The 24194-nt window shown below is 34.8% G+C and overlaps 1 protein-coding gene across 1 annotated transcript in view; it reads left to right on the top strand.

The window, feature by feature from the left end:
• Positions 1-14910, top strand: part of LOC123310221 (paired mesoderm homeobox protein 2A-like) — an 89901-nt gene extending 74991 nt beyond the window's left edge. The window contains exons 3-4 of the mRNA XM_044893667.1: positions 2420-2699; positions 13656-14910. Of these exons, the coding sequence (XP_044749602.1) occupies positions 2420-2699; positions 13656-13933 (558 nt within the window). The 3' untranslated portion in view covers positions 13934-14910. The remainder of the gene's footprint in view (positions 1-2419; positions 2700-13655) is intronic.
• The last annotated feature ends 9284 nt before the right edge of the window (positions 14911-24194 follow it).

Below are 24194 nucleotides of genomic sequence, written 5' to 3'. Positions count from 1 at the left end.
AAATAAATGTTGCAGATATGGGTCATATTCATTTCTAGATTAATTCTGTCCATGCAGCCCTCTTCAAATGAAATATTATTCCGGATTCAATTGAAAATGTTGAATGTTGACTCGTACAAATGTTTTAACAGTAAATTCTTGTGATCAAAAGAAACACTTTTTTTCCTCACCATTTTTTCCGAATTGGTCGTTTTAAAAGATACCATAAAAAATATTATTTTTAGTTCTATCTCACAAATGGAATGAAATGAATTTCGGAATATAGTTTTTCCTTTTCGAACACAAGATATCATCGACGTTTTCCAGTTTTCTCATTATTACCATAAAAATACCAAAAATTCAAAGAACCCAACTGTTGAAACTGAGTTGAACGCTATCTAATGAATATTTGAATATTTTGTAAAATAAAAGTATTCTTCATATTTTCTCGTATAATGCGCCGTTTTCGAATAATTTGATGTTACAAAAATTGAAAATTGCCTGTGAAATTTTAAAAATTGGGTATTTTGGCTAAATACGCCTCTGTTGAAAATATTCGCAGATGTGTAGTGTCACAGATTTAGCTAGTTATTCTGAAGGTAATTTTGTTTTTCCAGAGGTGACACAGCTCACTATGAAAACTCAAAATGGCTATATCTTTTTATCAGGGCCGAATCGGTTGAATGTTATAGGAAAAAAGTGTTTCTTTTGACCTCAAGAATCTACACTGTTGAAATATTTCACGAGTCAAAGACTCACCCTGTATGCCATCGAGGACTTCTTTATAGAGTTTTTTATCGAGTTCAAGCTCTACACAGCGTCGCCCATAAAAGTCTGAAATCAACGATTGTTTTTTGTCATTTCATTTATGTAATCGTTTCGCATTACATACCTTCATGAATTGTAGCCTATAGGCTATAGGATATATCCTATTCTGATATATAGGCTATATAAATCAGTAAAGTGAAAAACGTGAAACACAAACTACATTTTTGACCAAACCATGAAAATTTCAATCAGGTGCGGCTCGATCTTTTGGGGTTTCAAGGTAAAATTTCAGAATTTTTCCGTACCTGAATATTTTTGAATTTTGTGGCATTTTTTCGAAAACATCCATCATCTAGCAGTGTCAAAATTAATTGAGGTATAGTTATTACTAAATGAATTTTTGTATGTACTATGAAAAACAGTTTGAGGTGCTTCTGATTCAAATATATACAGTTACAGTATGTAGGTTGACAGTAGTAGTTTGAGCTCCTAAATACCATATTTACTGTTTTTTTATGGCAGAAGTGTTAGAAGTGAATAAATGAAATCCATTCTATGCATCGGATCTTCATAAGTTTGTAGCTCAGTCGAGAAATATTTTTATGAAAAATCATTTTAACTTCTTTCCATAGTTCTGATTTCTGATCGTACAATACCCTGAACACTTATTCTGGTATATCCTCTTTTCCAACTCCCGAATAATTTTTCATAATGTTCAGTTATGAAAAATCACCTTCTACTGTTCTAACTGAAAAAGATCAATACGCAGCTTTTTAACAAAATTAAACCAATACTAATAAGCCCATATTTCTACCTAAATTGAGGGACAAATAATTCGAATTATTGTATTCACCATTTTCATTGTTATTTTGTGAACATTTTGTATCGAAAAACGTAAAAATTATTATTTATTTTTATTATTTAAATTAATGTGCCTTGACAACAAGGCCATTGGCACATATTATAAACTATTAAAATCGGCAAAATGAGAATAATTCGGCTCCCACTGCGAGGTTTCAATCATTTATAAAGATCCTGTATAATACCTTACCGGTAGTGAATAAATTGACTCAATTTGCTCTTAAAAGATTTAAGTCATGAAAATATTCCTGAAATGGTATTCGAATTGAAGAATTCTCGTTATAATTCTCTCAAAAAGGTTTATGAATATTACAAATATAAACCGGTAAATTTGTTCAAACGACTCAGATAACACAAAATTAAGCAAAAAAAACTTTTTTTTATTTATTTAGACTGTATATAAACAGTTCTTTTTAGAAATTGGTTATTGGTTGAAGATGTAGGCTACACAATTCGGAAAAACAATTTTTTCTGTTAGTTTTGGAGATCTCAATACTATTACTTCATTTGCACCATACGACTATGAATGTTCATCATGTTTAATTACATCAGAGTAAGATATTTGAGCTATTAAGGCTTCCTTTTTTTCATATTTGGGGAAATCCAACCAACTTACATAACCGTCTCTCTTCGTCACTTTTAAAGGAAACAAGTCATTTTTTCGCTATATGATTCTGTTGAGGCATCTTATTTGTGATAAATATTTTTGTGGGTCGTTTAATACCTACGTAAACAACGATTTGAATATATTTTTCACAATTACGAAATATTTCAATAGATGAACTTAAATAACTTTTCCTTCTTGTTGCAGGTCTGGTTCCAAAACAGACGCGCGAAATTCCGGAAGCAAGAAAGGCTGGCACAGCAGAAGACAACGAATGGATCCAGCGAGAATTCCAGCCCAACTTCGAACTCCATAAAGGCAGAAAATAATTCCAGTTCGAAAAGCTCAAATAACCTAAACAATTCGAAGGAAATCAAACCGGGATCTCCACATTCCGGAATGTCGACAACGCCAAACTCCAACACGAGCTCAGTCTCCAGCCAAAATTCAACGAATGGCGTCGACATCAAACCAATGAACGGAAATGGTAAGTTCTAAATGATCATTCAGACAAGTGGAATAATTTCCGTTTTTCAATCATTATGGTAGATACCTACATTTATGACCGTTTGCACCAACAAATCTCAGGCAGCATTTACATTACATGTAGTTGGGGAGCCGACGATGCTAAATAGGGATTTAATCTAGCTTCGCGGAGACCTAGTGGATTTTGAAGATCACATGGTTTAAAGAAAAAGAAGGTTCTATGATGTATTCACTTTCAGCGGTGGGGAAAGCGTCTGCAGGTTTTCAAAGATGTAAAAAAAATCGTCAGATGTACATAATCGAGCGTGTCTCTGATAATAAATTAATGTTAATCTGACAGTTTGCCTAGTGGGGCTGGCCGTACGGAAGAGTTGAAAATGGTAAAAAAAAATGTTTACGAGCCTGTCAGATCTTTGGAGGATATGTTAATTGGACCCAAAGGAAGCTACTTTTCAAGAGACTGACAATCCTGACGTGACGCAAGGTCGCAGAGGTTCTTTGAAAATGTAAACAAAAATCGTTACTTTTCTACGTACTCGGGCGTGTCAGCTTTTCATACAGATGGTTAATCTTGATGTTGCAAACGTGTTGACCCATTAATCAGACATAATCAGGGGGGGGGTTTCCTAATCTGACAATTTGAAGATGATAACAAGGCTTTTTTTTCCAAATATGTCCCGTCCTGTACCTCTAATCGTTTCTGTATACATTATAAAAGTTGTAGATAGGAAAATTCTATACAACTTTTGTCTGAAGCAATTTCACATACTCTTTTTCGAGCTAGAGGGCGATAAGTGCGAGGAGCTTAGCCACACATGCGAAAGGCCAAGGTCAATGTAGAAACCCAGTCTAATGAACATTCATCAATATATATCTCAAAAACGTTCAAACGTAGGAAAAATTGCTTCGGACAAAATTAGTAGAAAATGGTATGCATGAGAAAACAATTTGAAGACCAGGAGAGGAGATAATTTAAAAAAAAATGAGGTTTGCAAATGCAAAATTGCATATTTTCCAAGTATATATTGAGTGGTCAAAGTAATACATCATACATGCTATTGCTTCTGGATCAACATTGCGACAAAAACGTCCGAAAACAAATAATATTCAAACTAGTTATAAAATGAATTATAACCTCGATTACCCCAATATGAGCGTGAGAAAATATGATTTTGAAGTCCAGGACGTACTTTATGAATTGGCCTCATTTGTGAACTCCTGTTTTCCCTTAGCGTTTGCGGTCCAGGTTGAATGTATGTAATTTTCCCCATATCAATCTATCTGAAAACGCCGAGGTGAAGGGTTGCTTAAATACTTTTTTAATGCTCTCGATTGATGATCGGTAAATTTTACTGAAAGAAACAATACTTAGCTAAAACTGAGTGAACATGTTTTTCATTATTCAAAATCCTCGTTATTTTCAATAGGCACTTGAAGTAATAGGTAATATGATTTCAAATACTGAAATTTGTAAATAATAATGTGTGTGCACGTGAAGTTAGCTGCACTCCATAAATACCATATTTCTTCTGATATCTTGTTAAATTTCGAATAGTGGCTGTTTCTGTATATGAATTTTTTTAATGATGCTTATTATGTATTGCTTACTCCAAGTCGGTAACTACACTGTTAATAGAGCCTGAACCCTGAAACCTTGCAAAAAAGGTACAAGAGAAAAAATAAAACGAATTACATAGGTAATACATTATTTTCTCAGACTATCAAAAATCTCTCCCTATTGCTTATTGAGAAAAGTTTGAGCTCATGTCACATTTGCTCAGGATATCCAACGAAATATCACGAGGTATAGTGTTGTTAACTACAAGATAAGCCTCTATACAGGGTGAGCCTTTGACTCGTACAAATTAATATTTGTACGAGTAGATTCTTAAGGTCAAAAGAAACACTCCTTACGTTTCCATTTTTTCCGAATCAGCTCGGTTTGAAAGATACAGGCTATTGAAAAACCATAAAAAAATATATTTTTAGTTCTATCTCACAAACGGTTCTATCGAATGATATGAATTTCGGAATATAGTTTTTCATTCATTTGATGGATCTTTTTCGAAGACAAGATATCACCCATCATCCTTCCCGCAAATTTCAGTGTTATTGCGTTTCCGCACTTCTAGTTTGGTGCTATGTTTCAAGAATGAAAACTTTAAATGGCGAGGAAGCTCATCAACTTACGTCAGAAATTCTCTATACAAAACAAAAAACTAACTTTTTCCAATTTTCAAATTCTCGTATACATATAGCTATTACAAATCCAGGAGTAGTGCTAGAAATATCATTCATCTACCATTCGAACGATTCATTCTTTGTCGTACTTGATAGGATGTATTGATATCTAGTTAGCCTAAAACAGTGCATAAAAAAATATTGCGTTACCATAGCAACGAACAATAACTCATTAGAAGTGTCTGTGTGAAGTTTGAGGTCAAAAAAGTAAACCAGAGTTACGCAATAAATTAAAAGAAAGACGATGTCCACCGCAATTGTGAAAATCGAAAAATTGGAGTTCATCATATAGTTCACGTCAATTTGGACATGAGAAAAATAGCTGCAAAATGGATCCCCAAATGTTTGAATGTTGACCAAAAGCGTGCAAGGGTAGAAGCATAGCGTTCGATCTGTGCTCGATTTGAAAACGATGTAGACTTCTTAAACCGAATTGCTACTATGGATGAGACTTGGGTACATTTCTACGATCCAGAAACAAAGCAACAATCGATGGAATGACGACACTCTGGTTCTCCAAGACCTAAGAAGTTTCATGTCCAAAAATCTGCTGAAAAGTTCTTGCTTCAGTTTTTTAGTATTGCCATGGAGTAATCATGATTGATTTTTTGGATAAGGGTAGAACAATCACCGGAGATTACTATTCGACATTACTATTACTCACCACTGTACAGGAAAAAAATTATAGAGAAAAGACGCGGAAAGCTATCCAAAGGTGTTTTGATATGCAGGACAACGCCCCTGCACACAAATCTCATGTTGCCATGCAAAAATTCTTGACTTAGGTGTTGAATTACTAGAACACCCCCTTTATGCACCAGATTTGGCTCCATCCGACTATCATCTCCTTCCTAAACTGAAAAAAAGATTAAGGTCGTAAATTTTCTTCCAACGAGGAGGTAATAAAAGGTGTGGAGGTTTGGTTTGCAGAGCAAGAAGCTAACAGCGAAATCTATGGTTTTATCACATGACCACTGATCACGATGGTTGTTGGTTTCAGAGCATTTCCTTTCGTCTTCATAGAATAAGTCAACCTTTTAGAGGGAATCATATCCATTAGAGCATATTTTCTTCCTGTGGCAAACATTAACCATTTTCCTCTCCCGTTCTGTCATATCAAAACGTGACAGAGATTGCCGTGGCAGACACCGTGTGTGCGCGTACCAAAACTGCGCTCTCGAAGAGCTAAAGAGTTGACAGTAATGGAAATAAATGATCGGCAACAGGCAATTTTCTAGATTAAATGTCAGACGTAGGAGACCGGGAGCTGATGCTGCCCCTGTCGGAACCCTTCTGGAGGCGGCGTTGCCGTCACCGTCAGATTGTTGGCCGAAATGAGGAATGGGGTATCGGTAGAGATTAATTATGATTAGGACGGTAGGCATCATCATCATTACTGGCTTTCCTTGCTCAGAGATTCCTATCCTGATGATGAAAAACACCCGGATATTTCGAAGATGAATTGTGTTTCATTGTGAATGTGAGATGCTTGCATTTTATATGGGATTTCCGTGTTTACACTTCTCTACCCAGTACAAAATATAAATAAAATTCAAATAAAAACTACGTGACATTTTCGGTAATTTACTTCTTCAATTATAGAAACACTAATAACTTTTATTTATTTATCACTATCACAACTCCTATACACAGGGTGTCTGTAAACAAATGCGAAGGACTTAGGGCGATGATTTCTCGATGAAAATAAGCAGGGGTAGTTCCTATATATTTTTTTCGAAATCGATCTCCCTTCCAAGATGCAGCCTTTGGAAGGCGATGACGAGTTGACAGTTTTCATTTTTTTTTGCGGGTTCTAAAAAACACTGAGTCATAAAACTATACATAATATGAAGCACTAAGTAGATGTTACTCACACAAATTTTCTAGATCTCATAACCCTATTATTAGAAGTTGAAAATAACATGTATTTCAGCGGGAGGTAGTCATTCTATGGAACACTTATACGATGAAACGGAATTAACAGTGATCAGAACTGCTTGTCAGTTTCTATTTATTCCGAGAAAAATATCGACTCTATCGAAATTTTGCAACAGACTTTTTTTCTCTAGAATTGAATGGAAACCATAAGAGAATTTTATTTAAAAATTAAAAACTATCAACTCGCCATCGCCTTCCAAAGGCTGTATCTTTGAAGGGAGGTCGATTTCGAAAAAAATTTATAGGAACTACCCCTGCTTATTTTCATCGAGGAATTATCTACCTAAGTCCTTCGCATTTGTTTACAGACACCCTATATACCCTTAATTATCTACACAGGAATCATTAATTCCAATGCCCTCTCTGTATAGCTCTTTCATTCCTCCAAACCCTGATTGAAGATCAAAACAATAATTTGATTGTAACTGAAATAAACAACAAAAACGTGTGATTGTAATATCAGCATCAATTGACGGGTTAGGAGGTAAAAGGGTTCGAGGGCATTTTTCTATTTCTGATATATGTAATTATAAATTTGGAGTCCAAGAATCCAGAAGTGATATTAGCAACAATAACAACATGCCCAACAATCTGTAATTTGTAGGGAGTGATATTGTCCACTTGGATCGTTTTACAAAATATGTGCACTTGCCCCTTTTACTCTATTGACAGTCGAGTTTTATTTTAGTGTTCTGAGTTTTTGATGATTGGACATAGTAGAATTCAATGTTTCGTACAAAGATTCAATTGGTAGTTGTCATCTAAAAAGTTGATATTATCTTCTTTTGATATCGAAGTTATATTTTCAGTCAATACAGTTTTCAAGTACATAGGTACCAATAACCTTCTTTTGTTTGCATCATCAAATTTACGAATGAAATCTGTTTTATCTTCCTAGTGGTTTTTTTAGGCTGAATATAAAATGCAATTATTCCAAAGGTTATTTGTTTTTGATCCCACTAAGCAAGTAGCAAGTAAACAACGTTTAAACAGGGTGGGCCTTTGACCCGTACAATTATTTTAAGAGTATATTCTTGAGGTCAAAAGAAACACTTTTTCCTTTACCACTGTAAAGTAAAGTGTAATATGTGAAAGTATTCTTCATATTTTCTCGTATAATGCGCCGGCGCCGTTTTCTAGTAATTTGATGTTCAAAAATCGAAAAGTATCTGTGAAATTTCAAAAATTAGAATTGAATGATCTATCGCAGGAATTTGGACTCAGTAAATAAATCAATTATGATTTTGCCAACGTTTCGGAACCTATTGTTCCTTTCTCAAGGATAAAAAGAGGCATTTATTAACCATACAAAGAAATATAACATTAAATAATATACCTCATCATACAATTAATAAGACATAATAGGTGTATAATTAAAATATTTGGGCGAAGTCAGAAATAAATAAATAGTTACGACGTATGACAGTCAACAAATTACCAAAACACAATATTTCATTGCGATTTACGTTCATCGTTTTAATTTGTTGACTGTCATACGTCGTAACCATTTATTTATTTCTGACTTCGCCCAAATATTTTAATTATACACCTATTATGTCTTATTAATTGTATGATGAGGTATAGTATTTAATGTACTATTTCTTTGTATGGTTAATAAATGCCTCTTTTTAGCCTTGAGAAAGGAACAATAGGTTTCGAAACGTTGGCAAAATCATAATTGATTTATTTACTGAGTCCAAATTCCTGCGATAGATCATTCAATTCTAAGAAGCATGGACATGAATACTACAGAGTTCAAAAATTAGGTACTTTGGCTGAATACAACTCTGTTTAAAAGATCCACAGATGTGTAGTGTCACAGATTTAGCTAGTTATTCTGAAGGTAATTTGGTTTTTCCAGGGGTGGCACAGCTCATCATAAAAACTTAAAATGGCTATATCTTTTTATCAGGGCCGAATCGGAAAAAACGGTAAAGGAAAAAATTATTTCTTTTGAAAATCGACTGTTAAAATATTTTTACGAGTCAAAGACTCACCTTGTATATTCTTCAAGCGAATATAAAGTTAATAAGAGTAAGTAAAATTACCCTCACAGAATGCGTTATCAAACAAATCTCTCATTTTCGTAGTGTACTAGTTGATGAATCATCTGAAATACGATACATTTCTTATTACTTAATCAAATGTTCAAATTAAGCACTATATTAGCAACTTGACGTCCCAACCTGAAGTAAACAATGTTGGTGAAAATTCAGATGCCAGTTTTATGACGCGAAGTGAATACTGACTGGACTTTTGCAGAGTTTCGAAGAGTATACTTCTGACTTCTTGTCTTTTTCGAACCTTGGGTTCTTTCAATGTTGTGGATTTTGATGCATGGACTATATTTTTTATGTATCCCCGTAAATAGATCTAATGGTGTTATATCATATGATTGAGCAGGCCACTTCTTTACCGTTCCATCTAGCAGATAAACTACTATTGGAAAATTCCTCTCCTTGCTAAAAGCAAATGTTTTCATTTATTGTAAAGCATACAACAGTTGGCGAAATATGGGGCATGTTTTTTCTTTTTGGATTTTCAAAGAATGATACCGCTCAGAGAGAAAAACACTGGAATTGTTTGTGTTAGACCTCACAATACGTGAAAAGATTAAAATTCGAATTCAATAGATTCAATCATTTCATCCCTACAATGAAAGAGATTTGATAAAAATGAACCACATCAATGACCAAACTATTCTCAGCACTAAAAAGACTAATCACAATTTTGTATTTGTTACTTTTCACTCACTTTGTATATGCAAATATGTAAAATCATTTGTATTATTGTATTCAATTAAGTAAGAATGCCACTGCGGACAATGACGAACAGAAAACCTAAAAAAAACTAATGACGAACTCTCTTCTCTTCTATTGGATGGGTTCGACTAGCCATACTCTGTCTGCACTGTCTTCAAGTTCGGTCATTTCAGACGTTGTTTTGTAAAATACACCTGAAAAGCTAGTAATGGAGCAACAGCTCTTTCCGTAAAGTTGTAGAGTAAAATTTATTTGAAAAAAAGAATATGCATTCTTAGGATAAGCGATTTTACACTGAGGCATGAGAGCATTGATATCTAAAAGTTAGTAGGTATAGTAAAAAATCGTCTTTTCGCAAGTGTCGAAGCTACTCATGAAACTGAAGACATACAGGCTGTCATTGTTTAGGGGAGTTTCAGAAGAAATATAAAGTTCAAATAAACCTATGTCCTAAACCTCTTAATCCCTCCAAAGCTACAGGGTGGCTTTTGCGCTACAGGAAGTGTTAAAGTTTTGGGAAAATTTCGTTTCTTAACATAGCTCATATACATTACTAGAATTTTCATGATTTTTGCTGGAAAGATTTTCATGTATGGGTCTGGTTTGTTCTGACATAAATATAATTGAAATCCTGTTTCATTTCGGGTTAAGCGAAATTGCAAAATCAAAACCCAGCTCTCAAATTTTTCATATGATCTAAATTATCTGAAGAATTCGCCTATCTAATAAATATAAGTGTCAATTTTTCATCCAAAATATCCATATCCTGCTCTCCTGCAGGATATCAAAACCGATGCAAAATGTCCCGGAATTGGCACAGGATCGTAAAACGGAAAATATTGCCACGTCATCCAGCGATGCCCCGGAATATCGAAGTTTTATGGAATCGAAAGAGACAATATTATTTTTATATTCGGAAGATAAATCCACAGAGCCATCTGGCGGACATCAGAAGGTCCGTGCGTGTGTGTTATTCACTCTCGATAAGTGGGAGGGGTCCGGATAGGACCCTTTTCCACCCGATTTCCCAACCTAAAGGTTTTTTTCTCTCCCAACATCTCTGTCCACATCCTGCAATGTTGCCGTTTTCACATGAAAATCATTGATGCGGGTACTAAAATAGTTACACTACTCAAAAATTGATGGGGTTAGTCGGTAGAAAACAAACTTTTTGCACTTGAATCAAATTTTCAGTATTGCTGTACAGGGTGGGCAAAATTGATGATACCTGAACTACAACTTTTTAACCCAACGAGATAGAGGAAAATCAATGGCGCATTACGGTCCTGATTTTTCGAGAAACTAATAATGCCATCAACTGCATTCCTCTATCTTCTTTTGTTTTCGAGTTATAGGCCAAAATTCAAATTTGGGCGAATTCAACTTTGGTGATTATCTCCGTTTCTGTTTGTGCTAAGATGTTAAAATGAAAACATTATTGAGACACTTTTTTGATAGCAATCCAGTACTATGATTTTTCTCAGTAGGTTGATTTTCTGAGCTATACCATAAGAGGTTATGTTTTTTCGTATGAAAACAGTAGTTTGAAATGACTTACAAAGAATCGCTATTTTTTTCCTGTTTCAGAAATAGTATATCATCGTCCTCAGTCTTTCTAAGTCATTTTAAACTACTGTTTTCATAAGAAAAAACACATCGTTATGTTAGAGCTCAGCAAATAAACCTGTTGGAAAAAATCATAGTACGCCGCTCTATTGCTATCAAAAAATGTGTCTGTATAATGTTTTCATTTCAATATCCTAGCACAAACAGAAACGGAGATAAAGACCAAACTTGAAATTTTAGTTTTGACCTATAACTCGAAAGAAATTATAGTTGACACTTTCTCCACTGTATAAGACAAAAATGTGAGGTTATGACGCTTTTCAAAACATCTTTGGGTTTTAAAGCAGCCCTATGTAGTCGTTTCTTCAAAAAGACCTTAGTAATGACGTATTTCTCACATTATGAATTCACTTCAGAAAATAAATCAATTTGAAAAGATGTGGTGAACCTTATTAACGTTTATATAAACTGATCGAAGGGATTCCTTATCTATACATTTGCAACTTCAAATTATACAATAGTGATAATGGAGTGTTCATTTTTCAAATCATTATTCCAAATTTTGTGTTGCATATACTTTTCTGAAAATAAAATCCTCCAATATCTTTCTGGGCCTCACAGTAGAAGAAAATTCTTTGTCACGCACTTCACTCAAAATTTTCATAATTTTGGAAACATGTAGCTGAAATGCAGGTTCAAATGACACATGGTTTTGGAAACGTCGTTTTAGCATTAACGACATCTCATGTGTGAAAATTATTCCTTGGCCAACCGAAAACTTTCATAAAAGAGAGTGGACTATAGATTCTTATATTTTTCCTTAATGAAGATATGGGACACCGCGCCACTAGTTATAGGGCCTTGTATAATTTCCAAAAATGGTGCTTGAGCTGAAGGTACGAGTAAAGCCCATTCCCATGAAGAACGATTATAATTTAATGGTACATTAAATGTTAAATCCTCCATTAAAAGAAGTATATACGAGGATGTATTTGTATTGATATCTAGTTAGCCTAGACCAGTTCCATGCATAAAAAAATTGCGTTACCATAGCAACGAACAATAACTCATTAGAAGTGTCAGTGTAAAGTTTGAGGTCGAAGAAGTAGACCAGAGTTACGCAATAAATGAAAAGAAGGAAGATGTCCACCGAAATTATGACAATCGAAAAATTGGAGTATCGAGCCATCATCAAATACCAGTATTTATAAGGGTTAAGAGGTAAGCAGATTTACGAAGATATGCATAATATCCTTGGTGATCAATTTCCTTCGTATGCGACCGTGAAAAATTGTACTGCAAGCTTCAAAAGAGCTAAATTTTCCATTGAAGATTATGACCGATCGGGAAGGCCAGTTTCTGTGTCAGTCCCCGAAAATATCGATGCAGTTCATGACATGATTTTATCAGACCGTCGAATTGGCCTAAAACGGATATCTGAAGCAATATTTCATACGAACGCGTTCATCATATACCTAGTTCACGTCAATTTGGACATGAGAAAAATTGCTGCAAAATGCATCCCCAAATGTTGACCAAAAGCGTGCAAGAGTAGAAGCATCGCGTTCGATCTGTGCTCGATTTGAAAACGATGTAGACTTCTCAAACCGAATTGTTACTATGGATGAGACATTTCTACGATCCAGAAACAAAGCAACAATCGATGGAATGGCGACACTCTGGTTCTCCAAGACCTAAGAAGTTTCGTGTCCAAAAATCTGCTGGAAAAGTTCTTGCTTCAGTTTTTTGGGATTGCCATGGAGTAATCATGATTGATTTTTTAGATTACTATTCGACATTACTGACCAATCTACGGAAAAAAATTCAAAATGAAAGACGTGGAAAACTATCCAAAGGTGTTTTGTTCTTGCAGGACAACGCCCCTGGACACAAATCTCATGTTGCCATGCAAACATTTCGTGATTTAGTGTTTGAATTACTAGAACACCCCCCTTATTCACCAGATTTGGCTACATCCGACTATCATCTCTTTCCTCAATTGGAAAAAAGTTTAAAAGGTCGTAAATTTTCTTCCAACGAGGAGGTAATAAAAGCTGTGGAGGTCTGGCTTGCAGAGCAAGAAGAAAATTTTTTTTAAAGGTCTAGAGATGTTGCAGGTTCGCTGTAATAAATATATCCAATTAAGGGGAGAATATGTTGAGTAATAAAATATTTTGACATTGAAATTTTGTTTTGTTCTATAGTAGGTTAAGAATTTCTCAACATATCCTCGTACGCCGTTCAATGGAGGGTTAGAATTTCAATGGATAATTAAAATATGATTGGCGTTTCTGCAACTGGGTGACAAAAAGTCACCATTCATGAAGATAAATCCTAAGGGCGTTAGATGTGCTTCCAACTATGCGTTTGAATAATAAATATGCTATGTTGCTAGAGTCGTTGAATATTCTCTCTCCACCTCCAAAACTAATCGAATATTTTCATTCCAGGTAAACTCCCAGACGATCTAATCTCAAACAACAACAAATGGTCATCGATGACGTCGCAAACCTGCAACACCGCTCTTTTGGTTCACCAAGCGAACAAAGTTCTGTCCTCGCAAAGTAGTCACCTCCAACCTCATCATGGAAGCCACCACGCAGCAGCTGCAGCAGCAGCAGCTCTGTCTTCACCTTTCACCTCGTTGCTAGGCGCTGGAAGCGGTGCTGCATCCTACCTTCTGGGTGATCATTTAAAGGCCACTCAAACTGCGAATCATTTGTTTTAAATTCGTTTTAGAACATATTACGTCCCTCGTTTTTTCGTGAACAGTGAAATAAAACTGCATAGGGTAAATATACAGGGTGTCCGGAATCTAATTTTGACCTATTGTGATATAACGTTTAAATATCAACACCTATGAATTTTGAGAAGTAAGGAAATGTTTGTTGATATTGCTACAAGGTAATTGAATGTAAGAATTATAAATAATCATCATCTATATGGTTTTGGGATATATTTTGGACATAAAGTAATGAAGCATGACAAATTAAGAAATGAATTCAAGATGTAGATATCATATTATGCGCCCAATTATATAGAAATTATTATTAATTGAATCTGTCATACTTCTATACCATCTTCTCGTGGAAATCACATTTAAAAATAAATAAATCCGTTCATATTTTATATTTATAATAATAAGGTATATCACACATTTCCAAATTTCGAAGTCTGATACTGCTATTTAGCAGATGTTTCTGGACAACCTGTAAGTGTATGTAAAGAACAATTTGTCCATATTGAAATTTTCTCATTTTTCAACAGAGCAACCAAAAGTTCACGCGGTTCCATCAAAATGTAAAGGTGAAATTATTTTAATATGAATCCGTCTTGTAAATTGTGAGAAATTGTTTATTCAGTTCAATATGTGATGAATTTGAATTTTTATAAATGAACTGTTCATTGTATATAAGAAGTAGAAATAGTCAATACGAAAATTGATGTTTTGTAAGAAATTTTGACACTATTGCATTTTCGACGTCCATTTTTTTCGAATGTATATTATGAATCAGAATCTCGTGTATATTAAGAATTAGTGGAATCAATTCCAAATCAGAAGAGTATTATTATATATGGCAGGTAATCTATCTGTAATACCTGTCTTCACTAAAAATCCTAAGAAATTTGTTCCCTTGCAGAGTGTAAGATGAAAAAACCAATATGCAAGACTTTAAACGGTAGTACCCAGACTATAAATCTCACAGTTATCCTTTTTTTTTATTCTTATGAATTTTTTGTCTAAAGCTGAACCTTGACCACTGTGTCATATTTCCTCTTCACCTAACTAGTTTTGAACGTATACTTCGACACATTCTGAAGCTTCTGGAAAGTCTAAAAGTATAACGAAATGTTTGTAAATATTGTTGTAAATATTAGAGATCAATAAATAAATCACTTAGTCATTTCCATGATAATTGCCATAAAAATTACGATTATGTGATGCGTTCTAGTCCGGAAAATGTAACTATATTGTAAAAACCAAGTGAGTAAAAAATATGAAATAAAATTATTGAAACTGAGGAGATTTGTCATTTCATTACCCCGTTCGTTAATATCGAAGAGTACCTACCAACTCATTCGGACAATTCGATTCAAAATGTATGGTGAGTTTTTTCACACAGAATATCAACCCCCAAAATTCAATAGCTACTTGACGCTAGTAAATAGAGAAGTCGAGGATCTCGAAAAAGGTGGGATCAAAACCGGAACAACTGAAAAGATATTCAATAATCAATGAGAAATATTTCAAAATGATTTAAAAATATTTGAATTAGTAAGTTGGCCACTTTGGTATCTACTAACTTATTATAATTTTCTGAATTGTACACGTGATATTTGGGAACGGATTTTTGCAATATATTTTTTCAATTCTATTATTTTTAAACATTGCTATGTCAAATGAAATTCGGGTATTTGTTTTGAACATAATATTTTTTCTAATTCTTGTTTCCTGATGGAGAGACGCCAATGCCATAAATCTAGAGATCGTCCGATCCAAATTCAAAGGTGTAGGTACGTTTTATCTCATTTATGGGATGAAAGGATTTTAACTTTCTCTTATTGATGCATGATTATAATAGTCATAATACTAGGATTAACCCTTGGAACATAGATACAAGGAATGGAAAATAAACATTTTTTGTTGTCCAAAGACTGGAGTGAGATAGTTGCTTAGTGTCGCCAATCACAATTGAGATAGATCCGACATCATTGTCACGTCAATTTTCCGTACAAAAAAGTAGGAGCTATATAAATTTATTTATTTTACGCCACTGCCTTAGTGTCGCGCTAGTCAGAGAAGCATCGAATGTTTGTACTACAACAAATACATTCATAGCACGTCAATATCCATTCCATGTTTTTTTAACAGAATGTAGAACTAGTCAAAATAAAGCGTTTCACCAAAAATCGCCTATACAAAACTTGCAAAATGACAAAGTAGAAAGAAATTAAAAATGATTACTGAAGTAGATCCTTTATTATTATTACCACCCTAGCCTAGATCATTTCATCATTTGTTATCTGAATTATCGCAAAGCAATGAAAAAATCAAATCTGGTGATGACTGACTCAACCATGTATGGTTTCGTTTAGGATATTGGCCCGTCCGATTTTTTCGTAGGAATGAAAATGGAAACTTGGGATTGTCAAATTTTTCTCATTACTTAGTAACTTCTTATTTCATGGCTCATTTCGATACCAACTGACAGAAAAAGGCTTAGGACAAAGTGTAAAAAAATAGATAGTATTCAAAATCTCACCAAAAATCCTCGTAAAAATGGGATGAAATAGGGTAACAATAATAGCACTTTGTCAACATAAGCCCTTGCAATAAATGTCTCAATTTTCTTGACTTTTTTCTTCTATCTTGAATATTTTATATATTGTCATTTTGGTGAAATGACTTATTTTGATGACTTCTATCTTCTGTCAAAAAAAACCTCACAATCATTTTGAGCTTAAAATTCGGAACGCACTGCCCCAGGACTTTAAGCTTTAAGTATAGACATATATTGTATTTTATAACAAAGAAAAGTCTGAAAAGATTTTAAGGCAGTAAAATAGTACTGAAGAATTTCACTGTGAAAAACATTCCCATAGACCTGAGAACTCTCAAGATTATTTTTGAATTTAGCATAGATGGATTATTGATTGATTTATATTGTGGGCACATGATCAAAATCTTTGGGTCAAGTACCCTCTCAGTGAAAGTAGTGAAAAAACTGTAATACCTATATCCCATACAAAGAAGAACTGCAAAAGTAGGTTTGACAAGGTCACACTTTTTTTGAGTGGGGACTTGTTTTTTCGAAAAAATCTTTACCAGTTTCAATTCTGCTGTTATCTATGTAGTAGATACTAAAACCCTTTTTCTGTTTGAATCGAAAGTGTACAGAGTGTTTATGAGAAGATCATCAATTTGGATTAATCGAATTCATTAAAACTCAAGATTTTCAAATTACAATCTAAATTTTTTATTATTTCAGTCAATTTTACATTGAAAATAGGGAGGGTTACCTGAATGAACCCTAGACCTGAAGGGTTAACTCTCAGAATTAACAAGAAAAAACTTGAAAAAGGGAAAACACCAATTTCGGACTGCTTGATTAGTCTGTGACTTTCAAAAATTACAGATGGAACACAAATTCAATGTTGCAATAAATAGTTTTCACATTTCATGTATTCTTCATAAATTCTCAACAATCCCAACAAATAATTCATTAGGTTTAATTTATGAAATGTGGAAATATCGATTTTTATTTTCCCTCTGCTGTTTCCGGAAGTAACCAGTTCGAAATTGTTGTTCTCCCTTATTTCGCGTTTTTCATTGATGACTCTGATAGTTTTCATACCAGGTATAGGTTTTATTTAGATAACACCCCTCTTTGTGACGTAGAATCGACTGAAATAAAAAATATAGGCTGTAATTTGAAAATCTTGGATCCGATGAACTTTTGATGATCTTCTCATATAAGCCTTGTACATTTTCGGCTCGAACAGCTGATAGTTTCATAATACTACATATTGGCAGGATTGAATTGACTGAAAATGGTAAATATTTCCTGGAAAAAAAACATCCCCACCAGAAATATTAAAAAAAGTGTGACCGACGGTTTACACCATTTTTCATTGAAACAGCTATCTAATGATGCAAAGATATACTGAGTGTCTGGCTCTCTGGGTGTGCCATTTGAATTAAGAAAGTAGAAGGCTGTATTTGTCTAAAAATATTTCAGAAACTTCATAGTCGAAGCCCCCAACACAAAAATTTTCATCACAAAATTGTCGTTAGTTCTCTATGAACGCCCGTTAGGTCATCCCCCGTCGTGGGACACTCTGTATGGCTACTTCAAATAGTCCTTTAGGACGAATGACCAATTCTTAACTCATCGAAATTCCACACCACCAATGCTAATTTGCTACACTGTTTTCTACATCATCGCCAACAAGTTCAACAGACAAATTGTAATCAACAATTCCACCGGAGATGCGATTTTATCGTCGATGTTAATCAGCCATCACCGAACGGACAATAATCACAAGCCATGCGAGCGAGGTGGCTCTTGCCACAGATGATCCATTCAACGTCGCGTGTCGTCCTGACGCCGCTCCTTTCAGGCCGCGTGGCAGGCTGGCGTCGTCCGCAGTCCACTTGACTGTCTGAAATTGTTATTTAATCAGATTTGCTGGTCTATTGGGAGTGCAATGAAAATGCACAACGAATTAGAAGATTGAATTTGTTTGTGTTGCCCGTGTGAGGGGAAGAGTGGATGCTGGTGTTCTGGATAGTTTGAAGTCATTACGCTGGTTTTATGGGGTTTCAAGTCGAATGTTTTCGACCGCACACTGAGGATTTGCATTGGTTCTTGAATTATTTAGAAGATATGCGTTGAGGATGATCGCAATATCTGAAGCATTTCTATTTCTATCCATTATTCATTCCCGATAGTTTAATTGGGTAAGGGGGTTACGAACTACTGCGACCTTAAGGTCTATTTTGCTAGACCTTTGCAGTGTTGTTCTCACAACTGCGCCATCTACCTGCCATCCTCATACCTCCTAGCTACGAGGATATATTGAAAAATTCTTAGCCTACTATAGAACCAAACAAAATTCCAGTGGCAAAATATTTGATTACTCAACATATTCTCCCCTCAATTGGATACATTTATTACAGCGAACCTGCAACGTCCCTAGACCTTCAAAAAAAATGTTTTCTTCTTGCTCTGCAAACTAGACCTCCACAGCTTTTATTACCTCCTCGTTGGAAGAAAATACACGACCTTATTTAAACTTTTTTTCAGTTGAGGAAAGAGATGACAGTCGGATGGAGCCAAATCTGGTGAATAAGGGGGGTGTTCTAGTAATTCAAACCCTAAATCACGAATTTTTTGCTTGGCAATATGAGATTTGTGTGCAGGGGCGTTGTCATGCAAAAACAATAAACACCTTTGGATAGCTTTCCGCGTCTTTTCTCTAATTTTTTTCCGTAGAGTGGTCAGTAATGTCGAATAGTAATCTCCGGTTATTGTTCTACCCTTATCCAAAAAATCAATCATGATTTCTCCATGGCAATCCCAAGAAACTGAAGCAAGAACTTTTCCAGCAGATTTTTCGCCACCAAACTTCTTAGGTCTTGGAGAACCAGAGTGTCGCCAATCCATCGATTGTTGCTTTATTTCTGGATCGTAGAAATGTACCCAAGTCTCATCCATAGTAACAATTCGGTTCAAGAAGTTTACATCGTTTTCAAATCGAGCACAGATCGAACGCGATGCTTCTACCCTTGCACGCTTTTGGTCAACATTCAAATATTTGGGGATCCATTTTGCAGCAATTTTTCTCATGTCCAAATTGACGTGAACTATACGATGAACGCGTTCGTATGAAATATTCAGTGCTTCAGATATCCGTTTTAGCCCAATTCGACGGTCTGATAAAATCATCTCATGAACTGCATCGATATTTTCGGGGACTGACACAGAAACTGGCCATCCCGATCGGTCATCATCTTCAATGGAAAATTTACCTCTTTTGAAGCTTGCAGTCCAATTTTTCACGGACGCATACGAAGGACATTAATCAACAAGGGTACTAAGCATATCTTCGTAAATCTGCTTGCCTCTTAACCCTTTTAAATACAGGTACTTGATGATGGCTCGATACTTCAATTTTTCGATTTTCACAATTTCGGTCTTCTTTCTTTAATATATTTCGTAACTCTGGTTTACTTTTTTGACCTCAAACTTCACACTGACACTTCTAATGAGTTATTGTTCGGTTCTCTGGTAACGCAATGTTTTTTTTATGCATAGAACTGGTCTAGGCTAACAAGATATTAATACATCCTCGTATAATTCCTCGAGTACCTCCTTCTACACTCGTTAGTTTCTGATAAGCCATATTGACATCATATGCTTCCTAAGGCGACAATTTCTTGTGAGAAAGCTAGGGGTAACTCATTACTACTGAGATCCAAATACTTTTTGGATCTTGCAGTTTCAAAATCCCAAAGGAACTTTTTGGAATGACCCATTCCAAGAAGATTCTTCCAGAATATTTCTCTTTTGGTTTCTTCCATCTCCTCAAACTCTTTCTTATGTAGGGTGAGTCTTTGACTCGTACAAATATTTTAACAGTAGATTCTTGTGGTCCAAAGAAATACTTTTTTCTCATACCATTTTTTCCGATTCGGCCCTGATAAAAAGATATAGCCATTTTAAGTTTTCCTAATGAGCTCTGCCACACCTGAAAAAACAAAATTACCCTCGGAATAACTAGAGAATTCTGTGACTCTACACATCTGTGGATCTTTCAAACAGAGTTGTATTCAGCAACAGTATCCAATTTTTCGAATTTCACAGATACTTTTCAATTTTGAACATCAAATTATTCGAAAACGGCGCATTATACGAGAAAATGTGAAGAATACTTTTATTTTACAAAACGTCCAAATATTCATTAGATAGCGTCTAACTTAGTTTCTAGAGTTGGGTTCTTTGAATTTTTGTTATTTATGATTTTTATGGTACGTCGTAATAGTCATAATGAGAAAACTGGAAAACGTGGGTGAAATCTTACTTTCGAAAAAGATTAATCAAATAAATGAAAGATTTTATTCCGAAATTCATTTCATTCAGTAAAATTGTTTGTGAGATAACAATTTTTATGGCTTTTCAACAGCCTGTATCTTTTAAACCGAGCTGATTCGGAAAGGATAGAAAAGAAAAAAAGTGTTTCTTTTGACCCCAAGAATGTACTGTTAAAGTATTGGTAAGAGTCAAAGACTCACCCTGTATGTGCATTTTCCTATACCACAGAAAGTTGGGACCAGTAAGTGGCGTTTGTGCTCTCTTTCTGCTGTGTGCTGTGAGTGTGTTGGCCTTTGTTTCCTTCGATTCCAAAGTGATCAGAAACCCTACTAAAGAGAGTTAGTTGTTCTTGCTTATTTCATAACAAGTTTCCGTCGGTACTCCCATATCAGCTTTGAGTCGATGACGATGACATACGAGTTCAGTGCTTTGATAGCAGTTTACCTATCAGAATGGATCACTATGTCACATCCTTGATAGTTTCTTTCCAGGTTAATATCTACGTCTACGCATCCTACTATTGCAAGCATTTCTGTCTGAATAATACTAGGGCAGGAACCTCACAATATGTACAACATAGTGTGCAACAGTTCGATCTTGACGAATTTTCAACCATAAAAATTTAAACAAATGGAGATAGGCTCAAAAAATTGTTCGGAATAGATTCAGCGTGTTCAAAGACCATTATTTGCAAACTAAACTTCTGGATTTCTAACACTGTTTACGAGATAATGAATTTTATGTTTTTCCACCTTTCATTTTCCAGTTCACTTTGAAGGGCTCTTTGGAGTGCAATTCTCTATTGCAAACATTTGGTCCTGAGATTTTTAGGTTTTCGTAATTTTTCGAAAGTCAAATTTCGACACGCATCTCCCAATAAAATCATTGTAGATCTAAACGCGATACTTCGGATGATTTCCTCCGATTCCAACCTGATTTCTAGGGTAGACTATCTACCACCTTTTGGGAAGTCTGATCCTGTTGTCCTGCATGACTGCGATGCTCCAGATGACTCCTTTAAATACTTCACCTCGGCGGCATACCAGAACGATCCAAATAATAAATTATGAAGCAGCGAACACCGAGCTTCATATGGAATCAGCTGGAGGGAATTGTTCATCAACTGATGTGATGATTTGGTTTTTCCACTTTTCATTTTCAAGTTTAACTTGAAGGGCTCTCTGGAGTGCAATTTTCTATTGAATCATGTAATGTTTGGATTTCTGGAATTTACAAAGAAAAATGTATACACACACTCCATATCCGAGAAGAGCAGCAGTACAACCTGTATTTTTTTAGAGAGAGATGCAAATACGTCATTTCAGGGGTTTCCAACCCCTTGCTCATTTTTGACGAAAAAAATCGATATTTCCGAAATGGAGCCACGGCAAAGCTGAGTATAAAAGGGGAATCCTAATTGGATAAGACCAAGACCAAGATCTGTTTACCAAACTTTCAGATATCTAAAACTAAAACTGTTCACTCTATTGAAGCATGAACTGCTTAATTTTCTGGAATCTATAAAACAACATATATGCACTCCATATCCTAGGACTTTAATAGGAAACCCTGATTTTCTGAGAGAGGTGCATATCTGTCATTTTAGGACAATTTTGTCACAAAAAATCGAGATTGTGAAAGCCTTGACAACGCTGATTTTAGAACCGGAAATCGCAATGGATCGACGAATATAATAGGAGATATCGCATTTTTCGAGAAATGTCATTTGAATGATGAAAATAATAACGAAACAAAATTGTTCAGAATAGATTCAGCGAATTCGAAAACCGATATCTGCAATCTTCGAGCTAGGTGCAACCGTTCGTTGTTGACGAATTTTCAACTAGGGATGGCCGAAAAATATCGATATATCGAAATATCGATATATCGATATATCGAATCTATAGGTCAATCTGGTCAATTTAAGTTTCTGCTTAGATCATTTTTTAGCTTGATCACAATTGTCACAGTCGTTCTAAACGAAAAAATATGAGTGTGTATATACTGTGTACCAATGCACGATCTAAAATTGGACCTTTTCATGCTTTCTGCTTACTCTGGATTACAGTGAATCAGCGATTTCGATTTTAGTCAATTACAAGTTGGCAGTTAGTTGAATGTAGTTGAATTGGATGTGGTTGTACAACCACGTACGAACTTCATTCAGTTCATTCCGAATACTTCGATAAAACTCACGTGTAATTACACGTTTGGTGAATCTACCGATATATCGAAATATCGATATTTTTTCCTCGATATATATCGATACTATTGAGAAATATCGATATATACAATATATATCGATATTGTTTTCACCCTTGCCCATCCATATTTTCAAATACAATTTGCACAGTTGCACCTAGGTTCTACCCAAGGAGATATACAGGGTGATTTAGAACTCGAGGCGAAAAATTGAGGAGCGTATACAGGCTGCTATTCTTGATAAAAAAAAAATTTTGGATATTGCCTTGTTTCCGAGATATAAATATTCAAAATTTCTGCATGTCAACAATTTTAAACTTTAATAGCTGATAAAAATACAGAAAAAAATTAATGAAAAAAAAAGCTTCGATACATGCTTGGCAACGCAGAATAAGGGAATTGTCCACTAATTGCATGTTTTGCCTATTCTGAGTGGATTCGACTGCATTAATAATTCGTTCCATTAATTGTTCTTTATCATTAATTTCCACTGCGTAAACTTGTTGTTTCAAATGTCCCCATACAAAATAATCCAAAGGATTCAAATCAGGTGATCTCGCTGTCTATAGCACCTTTGATGAGCGTCAGAAAACACCCGGCGAGATTTTTGTCGTCTATTAGGAAATCTGATGTTGTACTCCCGACATGCTTTTAATGAGCTGCCATCACAAAAACCGTACACAAAAATAATATCTGTATATTCTTAGTTAGAAAACTGCATGTTTAACAGAAGGACTAAACCAGCAAAGCGATTTTTGAATTGGCAAACAATAATTATTGTTTGCCAAAACAATTAAGTGTTTTGTCACCAGCTGACATTCATCTCATTTATTTCTAGGTTTACTGTAATTTATGAAATTTAATTGGTTGCATACCGTCGCCTTAGACTTGAATGGGTCTAATCCACTCAATTTAAATTTCGAGTAAAACGCATTTGAACTTTTTTCGCTCTAGAAAATCATTATAACTCCTTATTGCTCACGACAGGTTGCGTAATATAGAATTCAAGTCTCAGCTTGTGGTTTATTACTATTTAATCCTATTGAATATTTCAAATCAGCCCAGTAGAAAACAGTAGTGAAACGATCCAAGCCGGTTGGTTGTTTTCACTAAAAAAAGTTATTGCGTAGATCTTTTAGCAATTTTGCTAGAACTCAACGAATAAGCAAGAAAATATTCATTACTACAAAA

This window comes from Coccinella septempunctata, chromosome 3, assembly GCF_907165205.1.
Source record: "Coccinella septempunctata chromosome 3, icCocSept1.1, whole genome shotgun sequence".
Classification (NCBI taxonomy): Eukaryota; Metazoa; Arthropoda; class Insecta; order Coleoptera; family Coccinellidae; genus Coccinella; species Coccinella septempunctata.
The sequence above is the reverse complement of the archived record's forward strand: the minus strand, read 5'-3'. Positions and strand labels throughout refer to the sequence as shown.